Source organism: Miniopterus natalensis, chromosome 2, assembly GCF_054644295.1.
Source record: "Miniopterus natalensis isolate mMinNat1 chromosome 2, mMinNat1.hap1, whole genome shotgun sequence".
Lineage (NCBI taxonomy): Eukaryota > Metazoa > Chordata > Mammalia > Chiroptera > Miniopteridae > Miniopterus > Miniopterus natalensis.
The window spans coordinates 3,583,916-3,607,230 of record NC_142082.1 but is presented as its reverse complement, the minus strand read 5'-3'; the positions used below and the strand labels follow the sequence as shown (position 1 = coordinate 3,607,230).

The 23,315-nt window shown below is 45.7% G+C and overlaps 1 protein-coding gene across 2 annotated transcripts in view; it reads left to right on the top strand.

Annotated features, from left to right (window-relative positions):
• The first annotated feature begins 7,705 nt into the window (after positions 1-7,705).
• The window catches only part of AGA (aspartylglucosaminidase), a 29,748-nt gene continuing 14,138 nt past the window's right edge, over positions 7,706-23,315 (top strand). Inside the window, exons 1-9 of one of the 2 annotated variants that reach the window (XM_087814065.1) lie at positions 7,706-7,844; positions 9,568-9,721; positions 10,292-10,404; positions 11,281-11,393; positions 12,630-12,744; positions 13,349-13,424; positions 14,223-14,330; positions 14,984-15,117; positions 16,515-16,709. In XM_087814065.1, coding sequence (XP_087670191.1) covers positions 7,706-7,844; positions 9,568-9,721; positions 10,292-10,404; positions 11,281-11,393; positions 12,630-12,744; positions 13,349-13,424; positions 14,223-14,330; positions 14,984-15,117; positions 16,515-16,615 — 1,053 coding nt within the window. In that variant the 3' untranslated portion in view covers positions 16,616-16,709. Of the gene's footprint in view, positions 7,845-9,567; positions 9,722-10,291; positions 10,405-11,280; positions 11,394-12,629; positions 12,745-13,348; positions 13,425-14,222; positions 14,331-14,983; positions 15,118-16,514; positions 16,710-23,315 lie in introns of those variants that run through there. The other variant, XM_087814066.1, reaches the window with a different exon arrangement.

Below are 23,315 nucleotides of genomic sequence, written 5' to 3'. Positions count from 1 at the left end.
TAAAAATAAATACAAAATTTGACTTTTCATACATATGTATACATGTCTATACATATATGTGTATATATACTTTACCCACAGAAGACTCAGGAGTGAGTCAGAGTACTACATTAATTAAGTCAACTCCAAGGTCACCCTGTGCCCAAAGCCAAATACTCCTAATCTCGTTTCACATCCTAAATTATGTCCAGTCACATCCCTCATATAACCAGCTAAACCTAAGTGCTCTCTTTCTCTTCCATCTTGTACCCAAACCATGAGCAGGTCTACAGGCTCCTCCTTCAAAGCCAGTCCAGGATCTCACCGCTGCTCGAACCCTTACCAACGAGCATCCCCTCCGAGCACCCGTGCCGCTTACGCTCCCCCTTGTTTCTACTGCTTGGCAACGCTCTGTATATTTGTTTAGTGGTTTACAGAAGTCCCATCAGAGTAGGAGCTGGTCTGTTTTGTGCACCACTGTATCTATGCCACATAGAAACACGACCTGGGCGACCAATTAATACTTTTGAAAAGAAGAAGATGGGAGGGGAGACTGTAAATCTGACCCTCTCCTATTTGAGGACTGAACATGCCTTTGAAGCCTAAAATGTCAGTCAGCAGTATGTCAGAAGGGATACTATTGTCTTTTAAAACCTCCCTATTTTCCGACTTGCAAGCCTTTGCCCTTGACATACACTAAAATGGGCTCTCTGCCTTCACCGTACGTTCCAGGCACTCAAAACCTTCCACTCAGTTGAACGCTCCATCGCACACAGGTGAGCACTGCCCAGTCTGGACGTTGCCACTATCGGCAATACCGATAAATTTCCCATCAGCCAACTCCATTTCCACTGAGCGGTAATCTACTCCCAGAAGGTCAAGGTTATCAGATATAAAGTCCCCCACTTTCCTTCAATCCCTTATCCTCAAAAATGACCATCTTTTTATCCCAGGGGCAGAACTGCTCTTTCCTTTCAACCTCCCACTAAGTACCACAGTCATAGTTCTCATGTTGATAAGGCTTCCTGATCCTGGGGATATAAAGATTGGCTCAAGCTCCAAAGTCACACTCTAATCACATTCAAAGTCCTTCCAAAAGTCTCTAGAAATTTACAGAGATCTTGATGTTTCAAGGTTGCCTCAGTCTCTGACCTCCATCTGTATGTGTTGTTCCTGTTACGTACTAGTCTGAGCCAGGAGTGATGACGGGACGGGACGGGACGGGACGGGACGGGACGGGACGGGACGGGACGGGACGGGAAGGGAAGGGAAGGGAAGGGAAGGGAAGGGAAGGGAAGGGAAGGGAAGGGAAGGGAAGGGAAGGGAAGGGAAGGGAAGGGAAGGGAAGGGAAGGGAAGGGAAGGGAAAAAAGTGTGTTGTAGATTTTACTGAGAAGGCCAAGTGACATCATTCTGACCAATGAGAATGAAGTAGTATCTTCTGGGAGTGTCTGGAAATGCTTCTACTTTCCTGTTACAGAGGGAGAGGGGTGGCTTGGCCCGCATGGCTCAGTGGTTGAGTGTTGACCTATGAACCAGGAGGTCATGTCTGGATTCTGGGTCAGGGCACATGCCTGTGTTTCAGGCTCAATCTCCAGTAGGGGGCATGTAGGAGGCAGACCATCAGTGATTCTCTCTCATCCTTGATGTTTCTCTCTCTCTCTCCCTCTCCCTTCCTCTCTCTGAAATCAATTTTTTTTTAAAAAGGGAGAGGAGTTGTGGCTGATCCCAGACCTGTCGCCCATCCCATGGCTTGAATGCGGATGTATGTCGGGAGCAATAGTCCTGTGACCATGAGGCAACAGGTAGGTTCTGAATGCCAGCAGCTTTCTACTTCTTGTTTTGGGCAAAAATATAAATCCCTTTTGCTTTAAAGCACCACTAACTTTCCTTTTGTTTGATACAGAAAGCTTTTAAAGCTTTCAGAATCACAGTCTTCATAACTCTAAACTATGACACTGAAAGAGTTTAAAGATGTGTGATCTAAACCTTTTCTGTAACAGCCATCTGGTCATTAGGGCACTTAAACTACTGAGCACCATCTGGGCTTTGGGGTGCAATTAAAAGCTAGTTGGTTCACAGCTAGTTAATTCTGTACCCAGACGAGAATGATAAAGATGGTAGGAGGGTAGGAAAAAAACCCTTCCTCGGAATGAGAGCTCAGGCAATACCATTTCCAGAGACACTTGACTCCGAATTTGCCCTGAATTTGGAGATCTGCCTAAGCTCTGAGTCTGCCCTGACTCTTCAGAAACCTAAATGTTAGTAAAGACGGAACTAACTATGCTCACCCCCCTGAGCAATGCAAGAGTCCTGATTTCCTAAGACTGACCTTCATCATGACCCAGCATGACACTATACATGCCATGGAACACCTGATGGGTTAATCCTGGGATGTATTTATATACAAGACCTACAATTTAAAATACAGTTGAAAACAATAATTTCTGTTCATTCATGAGTGTTATACCTCCATTAAAAACGATGCTGTATGAGTAATTAGGGGTTTTCTGCAGTGCCCAAAATATTCAGTTTGTTGACATGAGAGGTGATGATTGCCTGGGTGTTCATTTTATGCAAAATTCGTTAAGGTGTATATTTGTGTTCTGTGTTCTTTTCTATATTTGTATTATATTTCACAGTAAAAGGGGTTTGAAAATACCATAAAGAATATTAGTGACATGCAAAGAAATTAAAGATATCTTTTAAAAAAGCAGTTTTCACAACAATGCATATAATGTCAAGATTTTTCACCAAATACATATATGCATAAACGTTAAGAGGTAGGTGATCTTTGATAAGGGGTAGAGTACTTAGAAATTATTGAAGAACACACATGTAAAAAATGAAAAAAAAAGAATACTAAGTCACATGTAAAATAATCTTCCCTTTTAAACCTTTACATGAACCATTGGGAAATAATAGACCAGTTGAATAGTTATACACAGGACACATCTGTTCATTAGAGTATTTTTCCTTTTAAATCATGACCAACAATTATTATTTTAAATGGTGAGAGTACTTCTGTAAGTCATTGTTATTTTATACTTTTGCTTTTATTGTGAAAACTTTTCATTAAAAAAGGGGATATCTGTAATACTTTCAACAATAAAGATAAATTAAAAAATAAATAAATAAAGCAATAATACACACACATAAATCATCTGACACTAGTTCAACGTCGAAGTGATTTTTAAAGCTGTAGGAAGATATCATGATGCTGTTCCGTTGCCCTAGCCCTTTATTGCTATGATGGGTCACATTCATGAGGACACCATAACGTCATCAACAACTGTCATAAAAAGCAGGTTCCCCCATGTAAAATGATGTACTATGTCCTTATTACGATAACGTTACTATTAACAGTGGCCCAGTATTAAAATCACAAATTGAAAATATGTTGTGCACAACTTACTTGCAAAGAAATCACCTCATAGGCCAATATTCTACTACACACTCTTGGTCCTATAAGTCACCAATATGACTTTTAAGGTTAGAAAGTCAAAAGAAAAAAGTTTGTGATCTGAATCTGCTATTGATTTGACTAATGGTTTCGGGGACACGAATCAGAAAAATGAAATATTCCAGAAAGGAAGACTACTTTCTTTTCTCACTTAGAGGGTAATAAGATAACACTTATTTCTGTATAATGACTAATTACAGCCAGAATGTAATTCCCGGTAATCAGGGAGTAACATCAAGTGTTCCCCAATGAATGAAAAATGAATTTAAATTAGAAACGGTAGCACAATGTTCTTAATATTAGTAACAATCAGTACTTTCAGTTTGCGAAACTGATGAGAGCAAATGCCAATCAAATAAGCAACTTGTATTTAGATAACCCATGCGGAGTTTTCGGACAAAAAAGAAATGATTGTTTCAATGCCAAGTCACGCTTACAGCTTTGCACAAGCAGCAAAACATGGGCATGTTTCTCAAATGGATTTCACAGCATCCCTGCAAAAGCCGGAGGGGACGGCTTCGTTTTTTAAGCCTCAGATTTGAAACACCTAGACTCCCTGCAAGGACAGCGTTAAATCCTCAGTGGAACCAGAGCTTCAAATGCTATCAGGACAGACTCAACTCTTCATCCTTCCGAGACTAATAAATTGAAAGCCCTGAAGTTTAGAGGAAATGGAGGGGAGCCTGGCCCCTGCCTCACCCCACACACGGGAAGGCTCTATTTGTAACATCATTTAAGCTTCCGTCTGAGACTGTCTCCTTGGTAAGACTTGAGGGTGCTGTTTATAAGACATTCAGAAATTTCACTGCCCTGCCATGTTCTCACAAACACTGAAACCGAATTTTAGGCAGCTTAAAGTCGACAGAAAACATTCTTTTTAATTCCCGTTTAAGACAGTCAAGGAAAGTCTAACTACTCACTTTAAAATGCATTATAGATATCTGGCCAACTCTTTATTAGTCCTGTGGAAACTTCTGAATCTCAAACTGATTCCTTTTGGCTGCTTTGTACGTTTCTGGACTGCCTCCTCCCTGACATCACCTGACAGATCCTTGGTAAATTCCAATCAAATAATAGAATTTTACTTAATTTGCATAGCAGCCTCCACCATTTTCTCACATCCCCTAACTAATTCATAAAACTTTGTAAGATAAGGAAAGACACTTCTTTTCTCCATCTTTCAGATGGGAAAGTGTAGCTCAGGAAGGTTACATGAGTAAACCACAGCTGATACCTTCTTGCCCTACGTTGTTAACGTCCAGGCCTTGAGAATCCCCCTGCAGTACCGCTAGTAATGAGTAAGTTCTGTTTAGGAACATAAACATTTTACTAAAGAAAAGTGTGTAATGCACTCTAAAGTTAAGTAAAAATAATTTATAACTAATTCTTTTGATTTATCATTAATGCTACATATCTCTGTTATGTATAATTAATTTAAAATAATGAACATTTGGAGAGAATGCTGGGAAAACTGGACCACTTTTTTTAAGGTCTACTACCTGATTAACAGATGTTCATTTCATTTACATTTCCTTCAAAATTAAGCACACGGGTCCAATTATATGTAGGCCCAAATGAAAACCTGAGAATAGCATGAGGAGACTTCCAGGGCTAAAACTCAAACTATTTTCCAAGTTTCAGTAAAAGAAAACTTAACCCATAAGGAACTCAAATATCCAGACTAATTTAACATATTTAAGATAGGTGAAGAACTGACTTTAAGTTTAGGCAAACTGGAGAGTGGACCCACTGGGTATTTTAATAGATGCTAAAAAGCCACCGAATAAGTTTGATTCCTTTGAAATGGTATATTAATTATTTTAAATACAAATACCCTTAAGGAATCTGACATAGTGAGACCTTTTCTCAAACATTCCTACTCTACTATAATTTACCTGTTTTCCTCTAACCAATACATAAGTTGAACTCCTCTGAAATTTTTCTTTCTGATTTTTACTTTTACTTAATTTTTACCATTTTATTTATTTATTTTAAAAGTATCTTTATTGTTGAAAGTATTACAGTTGTCTCCTTTTTTCCCATTATTGATCCCCTCCACCCCACATCCACCCCACCCCCAGGCCTTCCCCAGACCAATGTCTGTGTCCATAGGTTATGCATATAAGCAAGTAAGTTCTTTGATTAATCTCTCCCCACCCAATTTTGGTTTCAAGTAAGCAGAGAGGAATTGGGGGGGGAAAGAAAGGACATAGTGGCCTAAAACTTAATAAACAGAAATCTCATTGAAAATGAAGTCAAGACTGGGGAGGGGGGTGGGAAGGGGTGGAATGGGTCATTGGGGAGAAAAGGGGACATCTGTAGTATTTTAAACAAAAATAAACACAAAATTAAAAAATAAAATGAAGTCAACAGGCTAGAGGAAAAGAACTCTCAAGCATAGGTCGGTCACTCAACACACACTACTGACCCAAGAGCAACAGCCAGACCTTGAGCCTCTGACTGCAAGGGATGCAGGAAGCACAGATTCCTCGTTGCTCGGTAACAGCTCAGCCAATGGGAGACTGCCACAACTCAGCCAATGGGAAGCCACTATACTTCCGGTCTTCAGGCTCCTCCAATGGACTCTTGGTTTACAAGCGCCCGGCCCCCGTCTATGAAAGAGCGTCGCCCTCTTTTGCTTTCCTGGGTGTGAAAACTGCAATTCTTTGTTGTTCCCGAATGAACCCGTCTTGCTAGGGAGTTTGCTGGCCATTTGTTGAGGTCAATAAAACAACAACAAAGTTCAGGCTCTTTTCAGCCGGAAGAAACACAAATCCTTGAGAGTCAGCGAGATGCCACAGTGAGCGCTGGGCGCCGAGACCGATTTTTTACGTGCTGTTTACACTGTATGTTGCTGAGTGGTATCCTGGCTCCTGAGGTGGCATCAAGAATATCAAGGCTCATGAATCCAAAGTACAGTCGATGTTTCCCTTGCTTCCTTGCTGTTTTCCCCTTCTTGCAGGTTTCCCCTGGCGTTAGATTATCCTGATGAACCGCAGAAGAAGGGGCTTGTTCCTCCTACAAAACCCCGTGGTGGAGATTCGTAACACTTCTCCTGACTTGAATAGCACTTCCCTGCCTTATGCTATTTCAATTGCGTCTTTAGTCTCATGCTTCAGAGGTTGTGTAAACCTCTCGGCTCCTACCAGTTAATACGTTATTAGCCTGGATGGATTTACAGGTGCTTTCAACATTATTTGCCTTGTATCTTCCCCTCGCAACAGAAGGAGGCCCTCCAGACCCCGGCACGGGTGGCTGGCCCGGGCAACAGACCGACCAGAGTTTCCCTCGATCACGCAGGCGAAGTCTTCATTCCACCTTCTACCTGAGAAAGTGAATAAAGGAAACCTCATGCAAAGCGACGTCGGGAAGCCACGCAGGGAAAGCGCGCGTGCAGGGCCCCTGGCTGCACCATGCGGCCGCAGCGGGAGCAAGGGAGACTTCCTCTCCACCTGGCAACAGTGAGCAACTTCCGGAGCGGCAGCCAATGAGCAGCCGCCGCGCCGGGAAGCCTCCCGTCCAGTACCGGAACTTCTGTTTAACACCCCTCCCGGCTTCTTTTCCCCTGTAAAAGAACGTTCCGGTTTCCTTCGTCCTCTGGACCCGCCCGTGGCTCGCCAGCTTCCCAGCCCTCAGCGCGGTTCCGCTGCGCCTGCCGGATGCAGCCCACGCGGCCTGGCTGGCGGCGCCTCTCCCCTTTCTCCTGAAGGAGGCTGGCAGTCACGGGTCTGCTTAGCACCTCGGGGTGCCAGGCGCGGGGCGGGGACGCGAGGGGCTCCTGGCCCTGGAGGGGAGGCAGCTGCGCGGCTCGCAGGCCGGTTCTGCCCCCCGGGCTCGCTCCTCCTCTCCAGGCAGGTTCGTGAGGAGGCCGCCCCCGGAGCGCGCGGGCGGAGGAGCCGCAAGGCCTGGCCGGGAACGTGCAGACGGAACACGCGGTGGGCAGCAGGTGCCCTCGCGGGCCGCCCGGCCCAGGCCGGGGCCGCGCGCCAGCTCCAACTCTAATGACAGGGCTCAGTTAAAACCACCCTTTCAGCGCCCCGAGGCCCGCGCGACCCGGGGCGGCGCAATTTCACACCAACTCCCCCACGTGAGCGCCACCTGCCCCGGGAGGAGCCTGGGCTGGCGGGACGCAGGCCTCCAGCGGGCAGGCGCAGAGGGAGCCGGTCTCGCGAGAGTTGCGGAAGCCTCGCCGGGCGCGGGAGGCGGGCGGGAGGGGGCGGGGCGGGGTCACGTGGTCCGCGGGCGCGCCGGGCGGGCGGCAGCCATGGCGGGGAAGGCGGGCCGCCTGCTGCTCCTGCAGCTCCTGCAGCTCCTGCTCGGCCCGGCCCTCGCGCGCCGCTCCGGCCCCGGCCCCCTGCCCCTGGTGCTCAACACCTGGCCCTTTAAGAACGCGACCGAAGCAGGTGCGGGGCGGAGGGGCCGAGGGGCGGGGCCGGGAGCGCGGGACGGTCCCCAGCGGGTGGCAGGCGGGCCGCAGGCCCCCGTCCCGGCCTCGGCCTGTCTCCTGCAGTGGACCCGGTGCTGCCGTGTGCAGCCCCCGCGCAGTGCACCGCGCATCCCGCGCCCAGGGGCCTCCGCTCGGCCTCCCGCGGCGCCGCCCGAGCTGCAGACGCCGGGCGCCGTCCGTCCCGGGCAGCCTCCTGCCTCCCCCCGTCCTGCCAACCCGACCCCCTTCCCCCCGGGACACCCCGTTCCCAACCTTGCAAACGACAGACTTCCCCGGGGCCGCCGGTTCTCCTCACACCCACCTCCCCCGCCCTCGGCGCCGCCCGGGCGGGTCCCAGCTAATGTCCCTGCGCAGCCCGCGGGCCAGCGCTGCCCGGGCCCCAGCTCCTGGGGTTTCCTTTACCTGCAAAGCCGGGGCATCTGGCGTGTTTTTAAAAGCTCCCCAAGGATTCTGATTTGCAGCCGGGACTGAGAACGAGGAAACTAAAGCATTGCCTCTTCCAGGAAGCCTTCCCTGATTATTGCCCCAGCGTCCAATCGGAGTCCTAAGTGTCTGTCTGCTGTGCTTTGCTGTCACCCTGTACATACCATTATTTTGTCATTTTCTTACTCTATTGTGTGTCTGTTTCATTCATTTCAAGACATAATACCGCAGAGGTAATTTCAGACCCCTTCTGAGGCTCCTGATTTAACTTTCTTGGGCATAATTGGCTCCAGAATTTGGTGGAGCTCAGTTCGTATGTTATAAGCAGTGAATACACTCAGAGAAAAGGGGGAAATGGGCCATGAGAAGCAAATTCCCAGCGATGATGAGACGAAAGAAAGTGCAGCATCCCAGGAGGGGACAATCCCTGCCTACAGCTGCTCAAAGTAGGCTTTCAAGCCAGTATGGCCAGTAGTAATAATGTATTTTTTTACCAAAAGTAGCACCTACCATTTAAGGGATTTGACCATTGAAGACTTTGTTTATTCCTGTTCAATGTATGGGGCTCCACAGAACACAGCCAGGCTCTGCAGCCAGAATGCCTGCCTTTGAATCCTGGCTCTGCTACCTACCACCTGTGTGACCTTGAATAAGTTACTTAACCTCTCTGGGTCTGTTTCCTCCTGTTTAAAGTGAGGATAATAATTGCACAGGACTTCCCTGGAAAGCTGCTGTGAAGGTTAAATGAATTAATCCATGCCAAGCCCACACTGTAATTACTTGGTCTTGTGGTTTTGTTATTGAGACTTGCTGCCGTAGATGCTACCCCAATAAAAGTATTAGTAAAACATAGTTCCAGCGACCTAATGACGCAGACTGTGTAAGGCTGTGATTTAATGAATTTTCGATGTACACGTAACTTATAGCAGCTTCAGCTGTAACTTTAAGCCGAAGGAGAGACTATTTCTCTTCTCACACAGTAGAAATACCTGTTAATAAGTGGGGGAAAAACCCTCACTTTTCATCAGTGGCCAGGGCTTTGAATTCTTTACAGTAAGTAGTTGTGTTACATAATTCTGCCTGTACCACTGTGTATATCACTCTCATTCCTTTGTAGCACTTGATACACTGATTTAAAAATTCAGTTTAACATAATAATTTGTAAAAATATGAGTTCTGAAAACATTTCTGGTTGGTTGCACTTGGCATTGAAAAAATATATATGTAAACAAGCTCTATTGGTGTTTGATGAGCAGCGTGGAGGACTCTATCGGCCGGAGGGTCCGCCCTGGATGCCGTGGAGAAGGGCTGTGCTGAGTGTGAGCGCGAGCAGTGTGACGGCACTGTGGGCTTCGGAGGAAGTCCCGATGAGGTTGGGGAGACGACGCTGGACGCCATGATCATGGACGGGTAGGAATTACCAGTCCCCAGGACCGATGTGTCTGCATCTTTGTTTCTTGGGGAGTTACATTATAGTTGATCAGTCTTCTACTGAGAGCAAGATGGATGATTTCATAAGCTTTCCGGTCAAAACCCTAGCTTATTACATGGCCTTTCCAAACACAAGGGGTTTTCCTCTCAATTAAAAGAAAATCATCATCATAATAGAAATATCACATGGAGGAAGGTGGTCTCTTTAGCATAGGAGAACCCCAAACTCTAAAAATCTGTCTCTGACCTGGTAAGCAGTCATGGACCTGCCATCCACAAATGCCTGGTTCGCCCCACCTGAAGCCTTAAAACCCCTTTCAGAAGCTGTATTAGAATAAGCCAGGAGGTACAGAGAGATTCAGTGCTGTTGGAGTATATGGCAAGTTGATTTTTCGTTTGTCTAATTGTGGGAGTTTGTATGAACTTCATGGATGTGCTGTGACTTCTATGTGAAGTTGTTTATCCTGCAGATCACTGTGGTTTGAAGTAAAGCAGTTTATGAATCTATGAAAATGCCATCGTAAATCTCATCTCACTTTTTTCTTGCAGCACGACTATGAACGTAGGGGCAGTCGGAGACCTTAGACGAATTAAAAACGCTGTTGGTGTGGCGCGGAGAGTCCTGGAACATACCACGCACACGCTGTTAGCAGGAGAGTCAGGTATGTGTTAACTGCACCGAAGCACCTAGTTGTCTGTCTCTACTCACTGTGGAAAAAGGACTGAGCATAAAATAGTGGATAAAAGCCGACCAAAGTTCAAATTCCAGCTGTTTTACTCAATATCTATCTTCGGATAAGTTACTTCTAAATTCTCACTTTCTTCATCTTTAAACTAGGATTTTAAAGCATTAGTGTATTGTCTATGGGTGGGGGATTGCTGGACCGGGAGAGGATCCAGCATCACATCTCCCCCTGACTTACCTTTTACGGGTATGAGACCCAGGGAGCATTGTTAACATGAGAAGACTGGAATAGAAGGAGTTTCCCCATGGCATTCCAAGTTAACACCAAAACCCACACAGTGACCTGTAATCAAAAACAACTTTTAACGATATGGATTAGCTAAGAACTCCAAGAGGTGGTCTTCAGTTCCGTTGAAAGACAGAATTGAACACCCCCTAATAGGCGAAGGACCTGCTGTTATTTGTGGACTCCAGTTATCCCTCTGGCATCTCAAAGCTTTTAGACGCTGAGCATTGTGCCCTAGTTAGAGCAATAGGGCTCTTCACTGGTGAGAGGTGCCCCTTCTCTTCTGAAAAGTAGAAGGGAGATTGTCTGTTGGGGAGGAGGAAAGGACAACCATCCTAACAACCCCCCCCCAAGGGTCCCAAGCAGATCACTTTGGGAAGGTCACAGGGAGGCTGAGATCTAGAAACAGATGCCCTTAGCACTGTTCTTGTCTGCATGCTCCTTTGTGGCCTCTGGGGTGGTGGACCCCCCCTTAAGAGAAGCTGAACCACAGTGTTCCTGCACATATAATTGTTTAGAAGATGGTAGTTAACGAGCTTCCATTTTTCTGTTCTTCTGCACCTCCAGCCACCAAGTTTGCCGAAAGTATGGGCTTTGTCAGTGAGGACTTGTCTACCGATACTTCGCGAGCTCTTCATTCAGACTGGCTTGCCCGGAACTGCCAGCCAAATTATTGGAGGGTGTGTACATAAGTTTAAAAAGTAAATGACTTGAAGATATGAGGTGACCTCCCTTCTGCTCTCTGTTGTCTACCTGTTGCCTAAGGTGCTGGTTAGCACCCTGGTTACACTTTACAACCAGTGATTTAAGTTGAGCAGGGCGTGGATGTTCTCGAAAGCCCCTCGCTGCGTCTGAGGCATGTCCCCGGAAGAGAGTGGCTGGTCCCTGGCAGTAGTTTTCAGACTTTGAAGGTTCTGCTGTGGGGAGAGGGGGCTGCCTCGATCAGAACGGCTCTGCTTGTATTTCCTTAGAACAGAAGTTTCCACATCTGAAATGTCAAACTTTGGAAACCATTAGTCTAAAGTATTTCATAGGTTTTATCCCTGTGCATTGTACCCAGGACCTTGCCCTCGTGTGGCGGGAGGCTCTGTACTGGTAGATATCTAGCGTGCTACTAGTGGGCTGCTTGATCTTTAAGTCAGTGGGACTTTGAGCATGGGTCATCTGCCTTTGCCATTCCGAGTTTTCCTGTGGACTGTCACAGTCTCTCTGTTTCTTCTCTGAATCCTAATTACGCTTGAGTAACCAAGGCGTCTCGGGGTTAGTGCCTGAAGAGGCTGCTGGGTAAAAGCACTGAGTGCACTGATGATAAGACATGAGGGGTAGGCTTCTTGCTCTAATGCTAATCCATATGTTCCACCTAAATCTATGAGTTTGGGTTATTTTCTTGAGCCTTTGAGATTCATAAAGGAATCTGAGAGGTTGAATAACCGCCGTCCTAACATATAACCTAAAATTTAAACTATGTTCGCTTGAACCAAGCTTTGAAAAAGAGATGGTTTTAAAACAGATTTTGCTTTGAATTTCATAATTCTTCTTTGGCCAGGGAACGAATTAGGAAATTTAAAGGTCAGGTGCCATACCGAATTCTGTTGAGCATTAATATCTAACAAAAAATATTCATTTATGTCTGCCATTATGGTGAGAGTTTCAGGCATATAAAGAGAAAAGGGGATCTTTTCCAGACAGGGTAGAGTCCTACCCCACATTATGCAAGTCTGAGACCAGACTAGGTATTCAGTAAAATTATACCCATCTGCTCACAGAAGACTCGTTTAATCTTTGGCTTTTAATTCTTATTTTTCACTTACCAGATGTCCTTTCAGTTTCTTGCTAATGTTCAGTGATTTTCATAGCTACTTGCCGAATTCTAAAATCACCCTTCCTAAGAGAGAAAACTTAACTCTTGTTTACAGAATGTTATACCAGATGCTTCAAAATACTGTGGACCTTACAAGCCACCCAGCATCTTAAAGCAGGAATGTTCTGCCTGTGAGGAAACAGGACCCAGTGCCGGTCACGACACTATTGGTAATTTGCCTTTTGCACAGTTCTCGTGGTTAACGTTAAGCCACTTTAACTCCTGCCTGTGGTTCTTAACTCTCCCATCCCTATCCACGTGGCAGAAGGCGGTTTCGATTGCTTTATAGACATGTACCCACATGCAGCGTGCACACACACATTCTTTCCTTGCATCTGAGTACATTTTGGTAAATTATCTGTACAAGACCTAATGACTATTCACTCGTGGCTTTCTAAGTTTTTATTTCCATTTAGTTGTGTAGTAATTTGACGTTTGCCACATTCAAGTAATCTTCCCAGGCTGTGATGTTGAAAATGTCCGTTAGTCTGTGTCAGGGATTGTCTCTGGAATGACCTTTGAAAAGGCTGAAAAGTAGCTGAGCAAATGGAGGAACAATACCCTGGGGTGTCTGAAAGCGATGCCCTGAACCAGCTCCTTAAAGTGCACAGATTGTGCCTGGTACTGTTTTCAGTATTCTCAGATTTCCTACTTTCTTCTACCTGAAATTAACGGAAGAGGGTATTTATTTATATCACCAACTGTTCAATTATTTGGTTATATTTGCAGTAAATGTTAGAGTTGATACCTACAGAGATTTCTTTTTAATTCCAGGCATGATTGTAATCCATAAGACGGGACACACTGCCGCTGGTACATCTACTAATGGTATAAAATTCAAAATACCTGGGTCAGTGTTTCTAACAGAACAGCTCTCACAAGTGTGCATTGAGTGGAAACCAGTGTGTGCTTGGTGCTGAGGAGGCACAGAAGTGTAGGCCCAGCTTCATGGCTGAGAAAAACAAATGTGAAAGAAAAGAAATTAGGGTCTGCTACCTGCCAAAAGAGAGTCCTAGGATCGCCGTGGTGATTTGATTAAGCTGGGGTAGAAATGGAGGCCAGTAGGGAGATGCTAGGAGCTGAGCCCGAGCCTCAGGAAGGGAAGGGTGCATCCAGGCCAAGGCACGGACAGGTCCCATGTCCTACACACTCAGTTCAGGGCTCCCGCTGGCGGGACAAGAAATTGTGTGTATGTCAGGTGCAGGGGGGGACCAGTCATACTTCAACAGGTTTTAAGCCAGTTAAGGATTCCAGGACTTTGTGTCAAAGTATAGAAAAGCATTGAAGGTTTCTTAGAAGGAAACACCTTGGTATGATTTTGGCACATTAGCTAGAAAGCAGAGATGGACTGTAAGTGAGGAAAACTAATTTGAACCTGTGGAGATGGCCAAGGATGGTAATAACAGAAAGTCAATATAAATCTGTGCCATCTTGATACATAAGCTGGTATCTAATTCTTACATAATTAATGTAGATTTGTGGAAACCTAAGTTGAAACTTATGAAAATCCTTTCTCTGTGTTCTGCTGAAGAAATTAAAGTAGTGATCAGTGGCTAAGTAGCTATATCCGCTATTATTGAAACAGCTCATAAAATTGGTTTTTATACTTGATTTCCTGTCCTAAATTCTTATGCTATGTCCTCACCAGTCGAATAGGAGACTCGCCAATTCCCGGAGCTGGGGCCTACGCCGATGACACTGCAGGGGCCGCCGCAGCCACCGGGGATGGGGACATCCTGATGCGATTTCTACCAAGGTGAGATTTCCCAGCTGTGTGACTGTGAGACCTGTAAAGGGTTGTCTGTCAGGTAGATAGTGGCTGTTTAATCTGAATGTGTGTACAAGAGCTTCTGAGAAACTCTGCTCACAGTCCTTTACCTATCGTGTTGATAGTACAGTCATTCAGCCTAAGCAGCCCTGGTCCTGAGACAGACTAGTATTTCTGACTGTTTCACAGATAAGGATGCTGTGGTCCATGTGAATAATTTGTGTAAGGCCACTGAATAAAGGAGCTGTAGTAACTGATGATAAAAGTCAGAAATGCAGCCCTTTGTCCAATTCCTGGGCGAATCATGACAGCGAGGTGTCTTGCATGGGCCCCGTGTTTTCCCTAATGATTGTAGCCCATTTCGTATTTAAAGATGACCTTTACTCTTTGGGACCTCTGGCTGGTATTACTAACAGTTCCTTGGCCAAAACCAAAATAACAGCCCTTCTCTGAAACTGATGGCGGATGAGGTGGAAAGGTAGGCACTGCGTCACGGCCTGCATGCTTTCCCAGGAGGACTGACTCTGCTTATTCATCTGTCAGATGTGACAGTTTTCATAGTTCTGCATTTCCCACTGAAAGTAACCAAACCTAGAGTTAGTTTATTTTGCGATTCTCATGTTTTGCTTCTGTTCCATCAGCTACCAAGCTGTAGAATATATGAGAGGAGGAGAGAGTCCAACCACAGCTTGCCAGAAAGTCATTTCAAGAATTCAGAAGTATTTTCCCAAGTTCTTTGGAGCTGTCATATGTGCCAACGTGACCGGAAGTTATGGTAAGTTTTATTGGGAATTTGTATTTGTGTGAACTTGCAAATGTTGATGAAAGCACCCTTTTAAATATCAGTAGACAACAACACAGGGACGATATTGAGTAGGCACTGGGTAAATGTTAATGGGTGGTCTGCCAAGACCATAGAGTGTTAGAAATATGCCTGAAACCCTCCTTCGGTTGACTGCTGGTAGCTGTGATTCAGCCTTTGCTATTAGTCCGTATCTGACCTCTGTCCTAAGTACCCGTGAGCTTCAGCTCCAGTCCGTGCTGAGATGGGCCAATCTCATCAGATGCTTTTATTAATTAGAAGTAGAAAGGGGTCAATTATCTTCCCTACTTCTTTCCCATTCATTATTTAAATGTCTCAGTCATTTAGATCTTCTTGGGGCTCCAAGGTACAAAATGTATTGTTAATTAGTAAACCAAAGAAGTTAACGGAATTATTTTTGTACCGAAGCACGTCCTTTGCCTCATTTAGTTTCTGTAGGAACCTATCGCAGTTTCAAAGCATCTCTGAATCAACCACTGCGGTTTCTCATTAGTGAGGTTTCCAATGGGGAAGATACACAGCTTACCGATCGATGTGACTTACTAGGCCGGACTGCTCATTACTGCTCTTTGATCTTTACTTCCCACAGACCTGTATTTGAAGAACTTGCTTGGAGAATTCCTTACTCTTTTTTAAGTACTAAGATACAAAAGTCAATATAAGTTATGGGAGGGAAAGGCTTTATGTTATAAAATAAGTCAGTTTCATTGATTTCCTCTTAAAAAATAAATCTTAAAAGGCTCTTTGTTGGATTTAATAGGATGTAAAATGATAATTATATAATGATAGCTGAGTTTAAAATTGTAGATAATTACATAATTGTAGATGAGTCTGGTCCCTTAAATTGAAAGTGATGGTGTTAGAAGGGAACCCTCCGGGTGTCTGCCACAGGTAGGCAGGGCAGCGAGAAACCACTTCTGAGAGAGGAACTTGATTAGACTGAGAGCATCTTGACTGATGACTCCGCACTGCCCCTGAGATAGCAGAGCAGAGAAGAGCAGGGAGCCTGGGGAGGGGTGGCTATGGTGAAAGATGGGAACATACTAGTGGCTGGGGGAATAAAATCTTCAGCATGTGCCTGAAAAGATTTTTTTGCTAAGAAAAGAATGTGAAAACAAGTAACAGTAGCAATGACAGTCTGTGCACAGAGCGAAAATCAGCCTGTATTCTGAGGTTCAGAGATGGCGCGCGCAGCGGGACCTTCCCCATGGACTGTCCCGGCCCGGCACAGGCGGATGGCACAGCATCGCTCCACACGGCTCAGTGGAACGTCAGGGCAACGGCGGGCAGTGTCTGTGTTGGTTGTAAACGTTGCGCCCTGTAACCAGACTCTCTTTTCTTGGCCACAGGTGCTGCTTGCAACAAACTACCCACATTTACTCAGTTTAGCTTCATGGTTTACAATTCTCTAAAGAGTCAGCCGGTGGAGGAAAAGGTAGCCTGCATCTAATCATTTTTTCCGTCAGTATCTGTATTTGGAGAAAAGAGAAGCAAAGGCTGAGAGGTGGCTCCCTCACTGCAGAGGGTGCCTCCTGTTCTGAAATCTTCCTGTAAAATAAGGACCGAAGTAAATGTGCGCTGAACTAGCACTTTCCCTTTTCATATGTGAAATTATTATCTTTTGCCCTTAAGCTTTGTATATGGCCTGAAAATGAACATGTACATGTATGTATCTTTCCTATCTTTCAATTTTAGATGATACTTAGATTTCTACTCATTGTTTTAAGGAATTGCTACTTTGGAGATTTGTTTCCATAGTAATATCTTAAAGCCAAAAGAAATAATCTATAATTATAGTATCCAAGTTTTTTAGACCCAAAGGAAGGAGTAGGGATGAGGCCAAGCATGGTCAGTCCTGATTGAATCTCCATAATTATAGCGATGTGTCCCTTCTCACTGATGACCAGCTTTACAGGATGCTCCTTGCTCATCTGAGGGGAAAGGATGCTGTTAACAGTAAAGGTGCTTTTCTTTTGCACATGTTAGAAAATACAGGCAATCTTCTGATGAGCAGCCTTGTTGATTTTCTCTGGTCTGCTCCTCCGATAGAGCTCTCAGCGTGTGAAAGTTCTTTAGCCACAACCATCTCAGCTCTTTCAGCTGCTGAGAGTTAGTATAATAACTGCTTCTGAACATGATTTAGGAAGTTTGATCTCTCCTGTGGTTTTACTAGTCTCGTGCTGAGGTTGGTGATTGCAGTTAGAAATAAGTCAGTGAATCTGTCGTCCAGCTGGGTCTTGTTTTCCTGAGCTGTGAGTCCACCATCCAGCTGACACCAATACAGAGATGTGTGTGTGGGCTTTCTCAGCACCTTCTGTGCCCTCAAAATCATCACCTGTACCATCCGGAGTCAGTAATGACACCGTATGTACAGTGTTGTCCTCAAGCTTTAGTGTATCTGTTCTGTTTTTTCCTACTCATCTTAATATACAATGTTCTTTATCATTTCGGGCTAGAAAGCTGTAGTTTTGAGAAGGCTGTGAACTCACTTGTTGTCAGACCTTGCTGTGCATCATCACTGTCTGGGAGTCTTCTGCTCTATCCCGTCAGATTCTTCACACACGGGAACTTGAAAGCTGGGATTAGCAGCTACTAATTGTTGCATGGAAGGTAATGAGGAAATAATCCTACAGCTTCACTCACAAAGCAGAAGAGAAAATCCTACTTTTGAGGGTTGTCATGAGGTGCGTGGACTTGAACAAGGGAAAGAGGCAGGATTTAAACGTGCTGATTTATACTGATATCAGTGGAAGGCCCGTTTGCGTATTTGCTGTCTGTCACCACCTTAGGCAGCCACCTGCCACCAGAAAAATGAGATTGAAAGTCTCCATGGCCTGTCACTCCCAGCAAATCAGAAGCTTAGCTGACAAAATCAACCCTCATGTTTTTAAAGGTGTTTTTTTTCTCTTTCACATTTCTCCTGATGGTAATAATTGTTCTATAAATCTAATCTGCAAATAAATGGAATCCACTTCAGAAATATATTTTTAAGTTCTAGATTTGAATATAATATTTAAATGCTACAGATGGGTTGTCATTTCTTCTGGAAAGTTAAAATCACTTCTTGTCCCTACTGGGGATGTGCCCGGGGAGCTCTCCTCTCATGATGATGTTTAGGTACCAGTAATTGGGGGGTGGGGGAGACAGGTAGGAAACTGGTGAAATGGCACAGTTTGCAGAGAGCACTGTGAGCCAGTCATAAATTGAACTTGGAAATAACTCACTAAAACTTGGTAAAAGCAAGCAAGTTACTTGGGAAAGGAACCTTGGACAATTGAATCGTGACCTGACTTTTTGTGAAGGTTTGCTTCACACCTGTCCTGGTGTGCACATGCCTGGCTGTTAGGTAGCTTAGGGTAAAGGTGAGAGGTAGTTATAACACTGTACTCCGCCAGGTTTTTTTCCTTTCACCCTGTAGAAAATATTTTTTGGGGTTTTTTTTGCTTGCCTACTAAAGTCAAACTAAATGGTCCTAGCAGCCCTTGCCGGGTAGCTCAGTTGGTTGGAGCATCATCCTGATATGCCAGGGTTTCGGGCTGCATTCCCAGTCAGGGCACATACCTAGGTTGTAGGTTCCATACCCAGCTGGGGCTCATAGGCAACAGATTGACACTCACACGTAGTAGCTGCAGCGCCGTCCGGCAAGCATGGTGGCAGCTTTCTTTCTGGACTCTTTTCAACAGTGTTTCTACAGCAAGAGCCTTGAAGACTGAGACAGCATCTCTCTCATGGGCAAGGGGGCAGTTTGTCCACTGTTTGGTATAATAGACAGTCTGTCCTTTTGAGGCAAAGGTTTGATTGCAGCCTCCTTACAAAAGATTTGGGTGGTTCCTCAGCTCTGGTGCAAACTTACTGTGTGCAGTAGTCACCTGTGTCCACCTCTCTACCCCTAGGGGACCTAATAGAAGCCTAAATGTGAAGATCGCGCTGCTGGCTGGGCTGTGAGCAAGAAAGTCCTTGGTCTCTGACCCAGGTATCTCTTGTCTTCTGCCAGTTTCACGTTAGCCGTCAAGTAGGGTCAAGTCTGATTCTTCATCATTCCTAACACCGTCAGCAGTAATCAGTAAAAATCCCTAATTTTGTTCTTACTCACTGTACTTATACCTGTGGGGTAAAACATTGCAGACCTGCAGGTAAGTTGAAAGTAAGAACAAAGACTGCAGTGCAAACCCTAATGGATGTTTTGACAATGGCCAAGGACGACCCTCTGAGGAGGTTCACATGGTGAACATGGAATTAATGGTGATAAAATGTCCCAACCCCCCACTACCCTATCCAGGGAGACCATCCAAAACACCTGAACATTATGTTCATTCCTTGGAGTGAAATAACCGGAGTCAGTAACTAATGTGATTAAAACTGTAACAGGTTGCACTACTTAATAATGCACAGCAAGTCACAGATAGGAGTTTCCTCCCTTGTTCTAACTGTTCTTAACAGATCTTGAGTTACTCTTAAGGAATTCTGACCTGAAGTTTTTAGAAATATACCTGTGTGCTGTACACATATAAACAAACAAAAAAACAAACAAAAAAGCCAAACATGTCTATTTCCAATATCAGCCAGCAGTTCCTTTGGTTACAAATCATGGGCTATAGTGTATCCTTGATTGAGATATTACACACAGACTATAACACACTTTAAAGTCCCATTGTTTTCAATTGTTAAAGTTCTTTCTAAAGTGTCATTGCATCTAATGCTTGGTGATTGAATTTGGAGCTAAGCACATAATTGAACTCACTTAGTATCTTAATCATTTAATTAAACTCATTTGGGAAAAAACGGTGACATAAATGTCCTAATTGGATGCTAATTATGAAGATAAGAGGGTTCTAAAAAGGCATATTTAAACTTTTTGCTTGTTTTCCTGACTTACGCTATTTATGTTACTCAGTATACTTTCAACCCCTGACTTAGGTTAGAAAGATGACATCATGAGATCTGCAAAAGGCACAAACTGTTTGTGGGTCCTAGGTGCCCTGTGACAGATGTTTCCTTGTACAACCCAGGGTCGGCCGTAGGAAGTGCCATGTCTCCAGGTTTGGGGAGAACACGCCCACTCGAAGAATAAAGTAATTTTCACATTTAAAATGGGTGTAAGGGGAGTTAAAGTTGCCATGATCGCCCTCTTTGCTCCTGAGTTACCGGCCGGCAGTCATCCAGGGTTCTAAGGCGTGGGCCGTGCACCAAAGAAGGGGAGGCTTAACCCTGCGAACCCTCTCTGCTGGGCACTGGTGTGGGTGCTCGTTCATTCCCTTTCATTAAAATGCGCTTTCTGTGAAGTGGATGTTGACATATAAGAAATCCCAGTAGATGTGGGAAAGCAAAGTCTCCCAGTGGCCGCTGTCTCTCACCTGTGCTAAGTCTTAAGCACCATCAATGTCAAAATACTTCTTTCCTTTCCCAAATAAAGCCAGTGTCATCTGTCTGTCTTTCCTGTTCTGTTCACTGTGATTAAGGCTGATAGAAAATTAAACCAAAGGCAAGTCTCGAATAAAAGCCGCATCAGGCAACCCAGGTTCCCAGTTCACTCAGTTCAGTGCTAAGGAGGCCGGAGCAGTGCTGTGTGGAGCCTGCTTTTACCTCGGGCCCCACTGTTAAATTGTTAACGCCCCGAAGGTAGCCATGGGGGAGCATTTATACCTCCCACGTCAGCAGACATTACTAATTAGCGCTTGTTTTTCCTCCTGGAGAGACGTCCACCAGCACATGCCCGACTAAAAGTGTTTTGAGATATTGCGGCAGATGGATCACACACACACACACACAGAGTTAGGAGGATGGTTGGGTTCGCGCCTGGCTCTGTCCCTTTGCTGTGTGCCCTAGAGCCGTTAACTCCCCTCCTTCGCGCCTGTGTTTTCTATAGAATGGGAATGATGAAGGCGATGGTACCCACCTTACAGGATCGCAGGGTTGTGGCGGGCCACCCGTCTGAAGTACAGCATGTCACACAGAAAGGCTCAGAAAGGCCGGCTGGGATTGTTGCCTAAGCCCAGCCGGGAATCGGGCTAAAAACTCCCGAATAGAACACACCCGCATATAGGAAATTAGGAGCAGGCTAGTGCCAGGCCTTCCATGTACAAAACACCAACCCGATGCTGGGAAACAATGAAGCTGCCAACTTTTACTACTTTTCCCCCAGAAAAAAAAAATGATCACACATTTTAAATGATCAAGAAAGTGTACGGGCTAAAATAAAGATGTGCGCACGTGTAGGAGTCAGAAACGTCACTCCCCGTGCACTGTCCTAAGTGCTTCCGCGGGCTCTACAGCAAGGGGGCAGGATGGGAGGGCGGGAGGCTGGGCCCGGGACGCAAGGGCTCCGACTCAGGAGCTGAGTGGCGCCGGCTGTAGAGCAGGCCTGGCCTGCTGACTGCACCGGGAAGGAAACTGAGGCTCGAATCAAGTTGAGAAGAAGTACAGCGAACGGCAAGAGAGGAGGAAGGGAGGGAAGAGAAGGGGAAAGGTGTTTGCTAACAGCCCTTAAAATGAAACCACACGCCTTGCTTCTTGCAGCTCTGGAGTCTGGGAAGTCCAGCAGGTCAGCTGCCTGGTGAGAACCTGCGCCGGGTGTGCAGGGGTGTCCCTCCCGACAGGCCCGGCGGAAGCAGGCTCTCTTCCACTCCTGCAAGGGCGCTAATTCCTCTCATGAGGGCTCCACCCCGTGACCTCATCTCATCCTAATTACCCCCAAAGGCCCAGCCTCCTAATGCCACCACACGGGATTAGATTTCAACATTCAGATGGGGGGGGGTACAAACAGTCTATAACATATAACGCTAGGCTTCTCAAAATTTAATTTGTGCACAAAATTACAGATATGGGGAATAAATTCATTGAATCGATGATTCTGATATTCTAAGGCACAGAGGACAACCAATCCATATTTTAAATTGTGGCTATAGACCCTAGGGCCCCTTAGTAAGGATTGTTATTGATAGGATAATTTAAAAACATATTTTGTAGGGCAATTCATTTGAATTACCTGATATCCTTCACAGTTAAAATAATGTGAGGAAACCATGAAAATACCTACCTCTTTCCCTAGACTTTGTTCATTTTAGGGAAACATTTCAGTAGATCCAAATCACTCAGGTGCCTTTCTAAGCCAGATGTTGGTACAGGAAGAGCCGCTGGCCGATACTATTTCATAAGATTCTCGAGCAGTCCCCTGCCAGTAGGGCCGACCCCTAGTCAGTGGAGCATTTTGAAGCCAAATTACAAAAGCCAATTGGAAGTTCTACGGCAAACATAAAATGGGAGCAAAGGGAGTCTCTGATATCACTGTAGATACGTGTATATGAAGAGCAGAAACATAATTATCGGGTCACCCACAATGACATGGTGATGCCCCACCCCCAGGCCGCCCCCGGTTCCCTGGAAGATCCTGGATGTCCTCAGAGGACTCAGCCATTGAAAGGAGATGCAAACAGGGTTGCTTGGTGAGGTCTCGCTGAAGGAGAGTTTAGGCTAAACCAACCTTTCTGCATGAATCCGAATCTCTTGGAAACCCAGCTACTCCGCCATGGTGGCCCCTGCGTCAGAGGTCGCCACGGGGTGGTGGAGGCCTCGGGGATTCTGCAGCCCAGCCCAGCCCTGCCTCCTCCCTTGTGCTTCCCGGGAGCTGGGTACCGGCTGCCTTCGGGATGGCCACGTGGGCACCTGCCAGGCCTGCCTCTTCCTTTCCCGTTCTTTCCCTGGACCTCGGGCTTCTGATCCCTGGTGTGGAGGGGTTGCAGTGGCCTCCTTCCATCCCTTATCTACGTGCCTCACTCCGAGATACCACAGTTGAGTTACACTAGGATGTCAGAACGGACGAGTCCCCGGCAGTGGCAACTCCAGAGTCCCACAGGGAAGGGAGGGACACTGGTCAGTTAACAGAGGGGCTCAAGCAGTATGTGTAGGAGTGCGCACAGCAAGTGCCTGATCTTTATGTGGATCCACTCCGGGGTCTGATGGGGAACAGGAAGGGGCTCCTCCCAAACCTTCCTTGAGACTAACACTGGCTCAGGCTCAGCTCTGTGGCTCTCCAGTTCATGTTCTTAGGCTCTTGATCTCTGATCCCCATGTTTCCACAGCAGAACGCAGAGGGTGAACTGGAGGCTGGCTCCTCTCAGTGTGATCCCCAAACCAGCGTCAGCAGCGTGAGC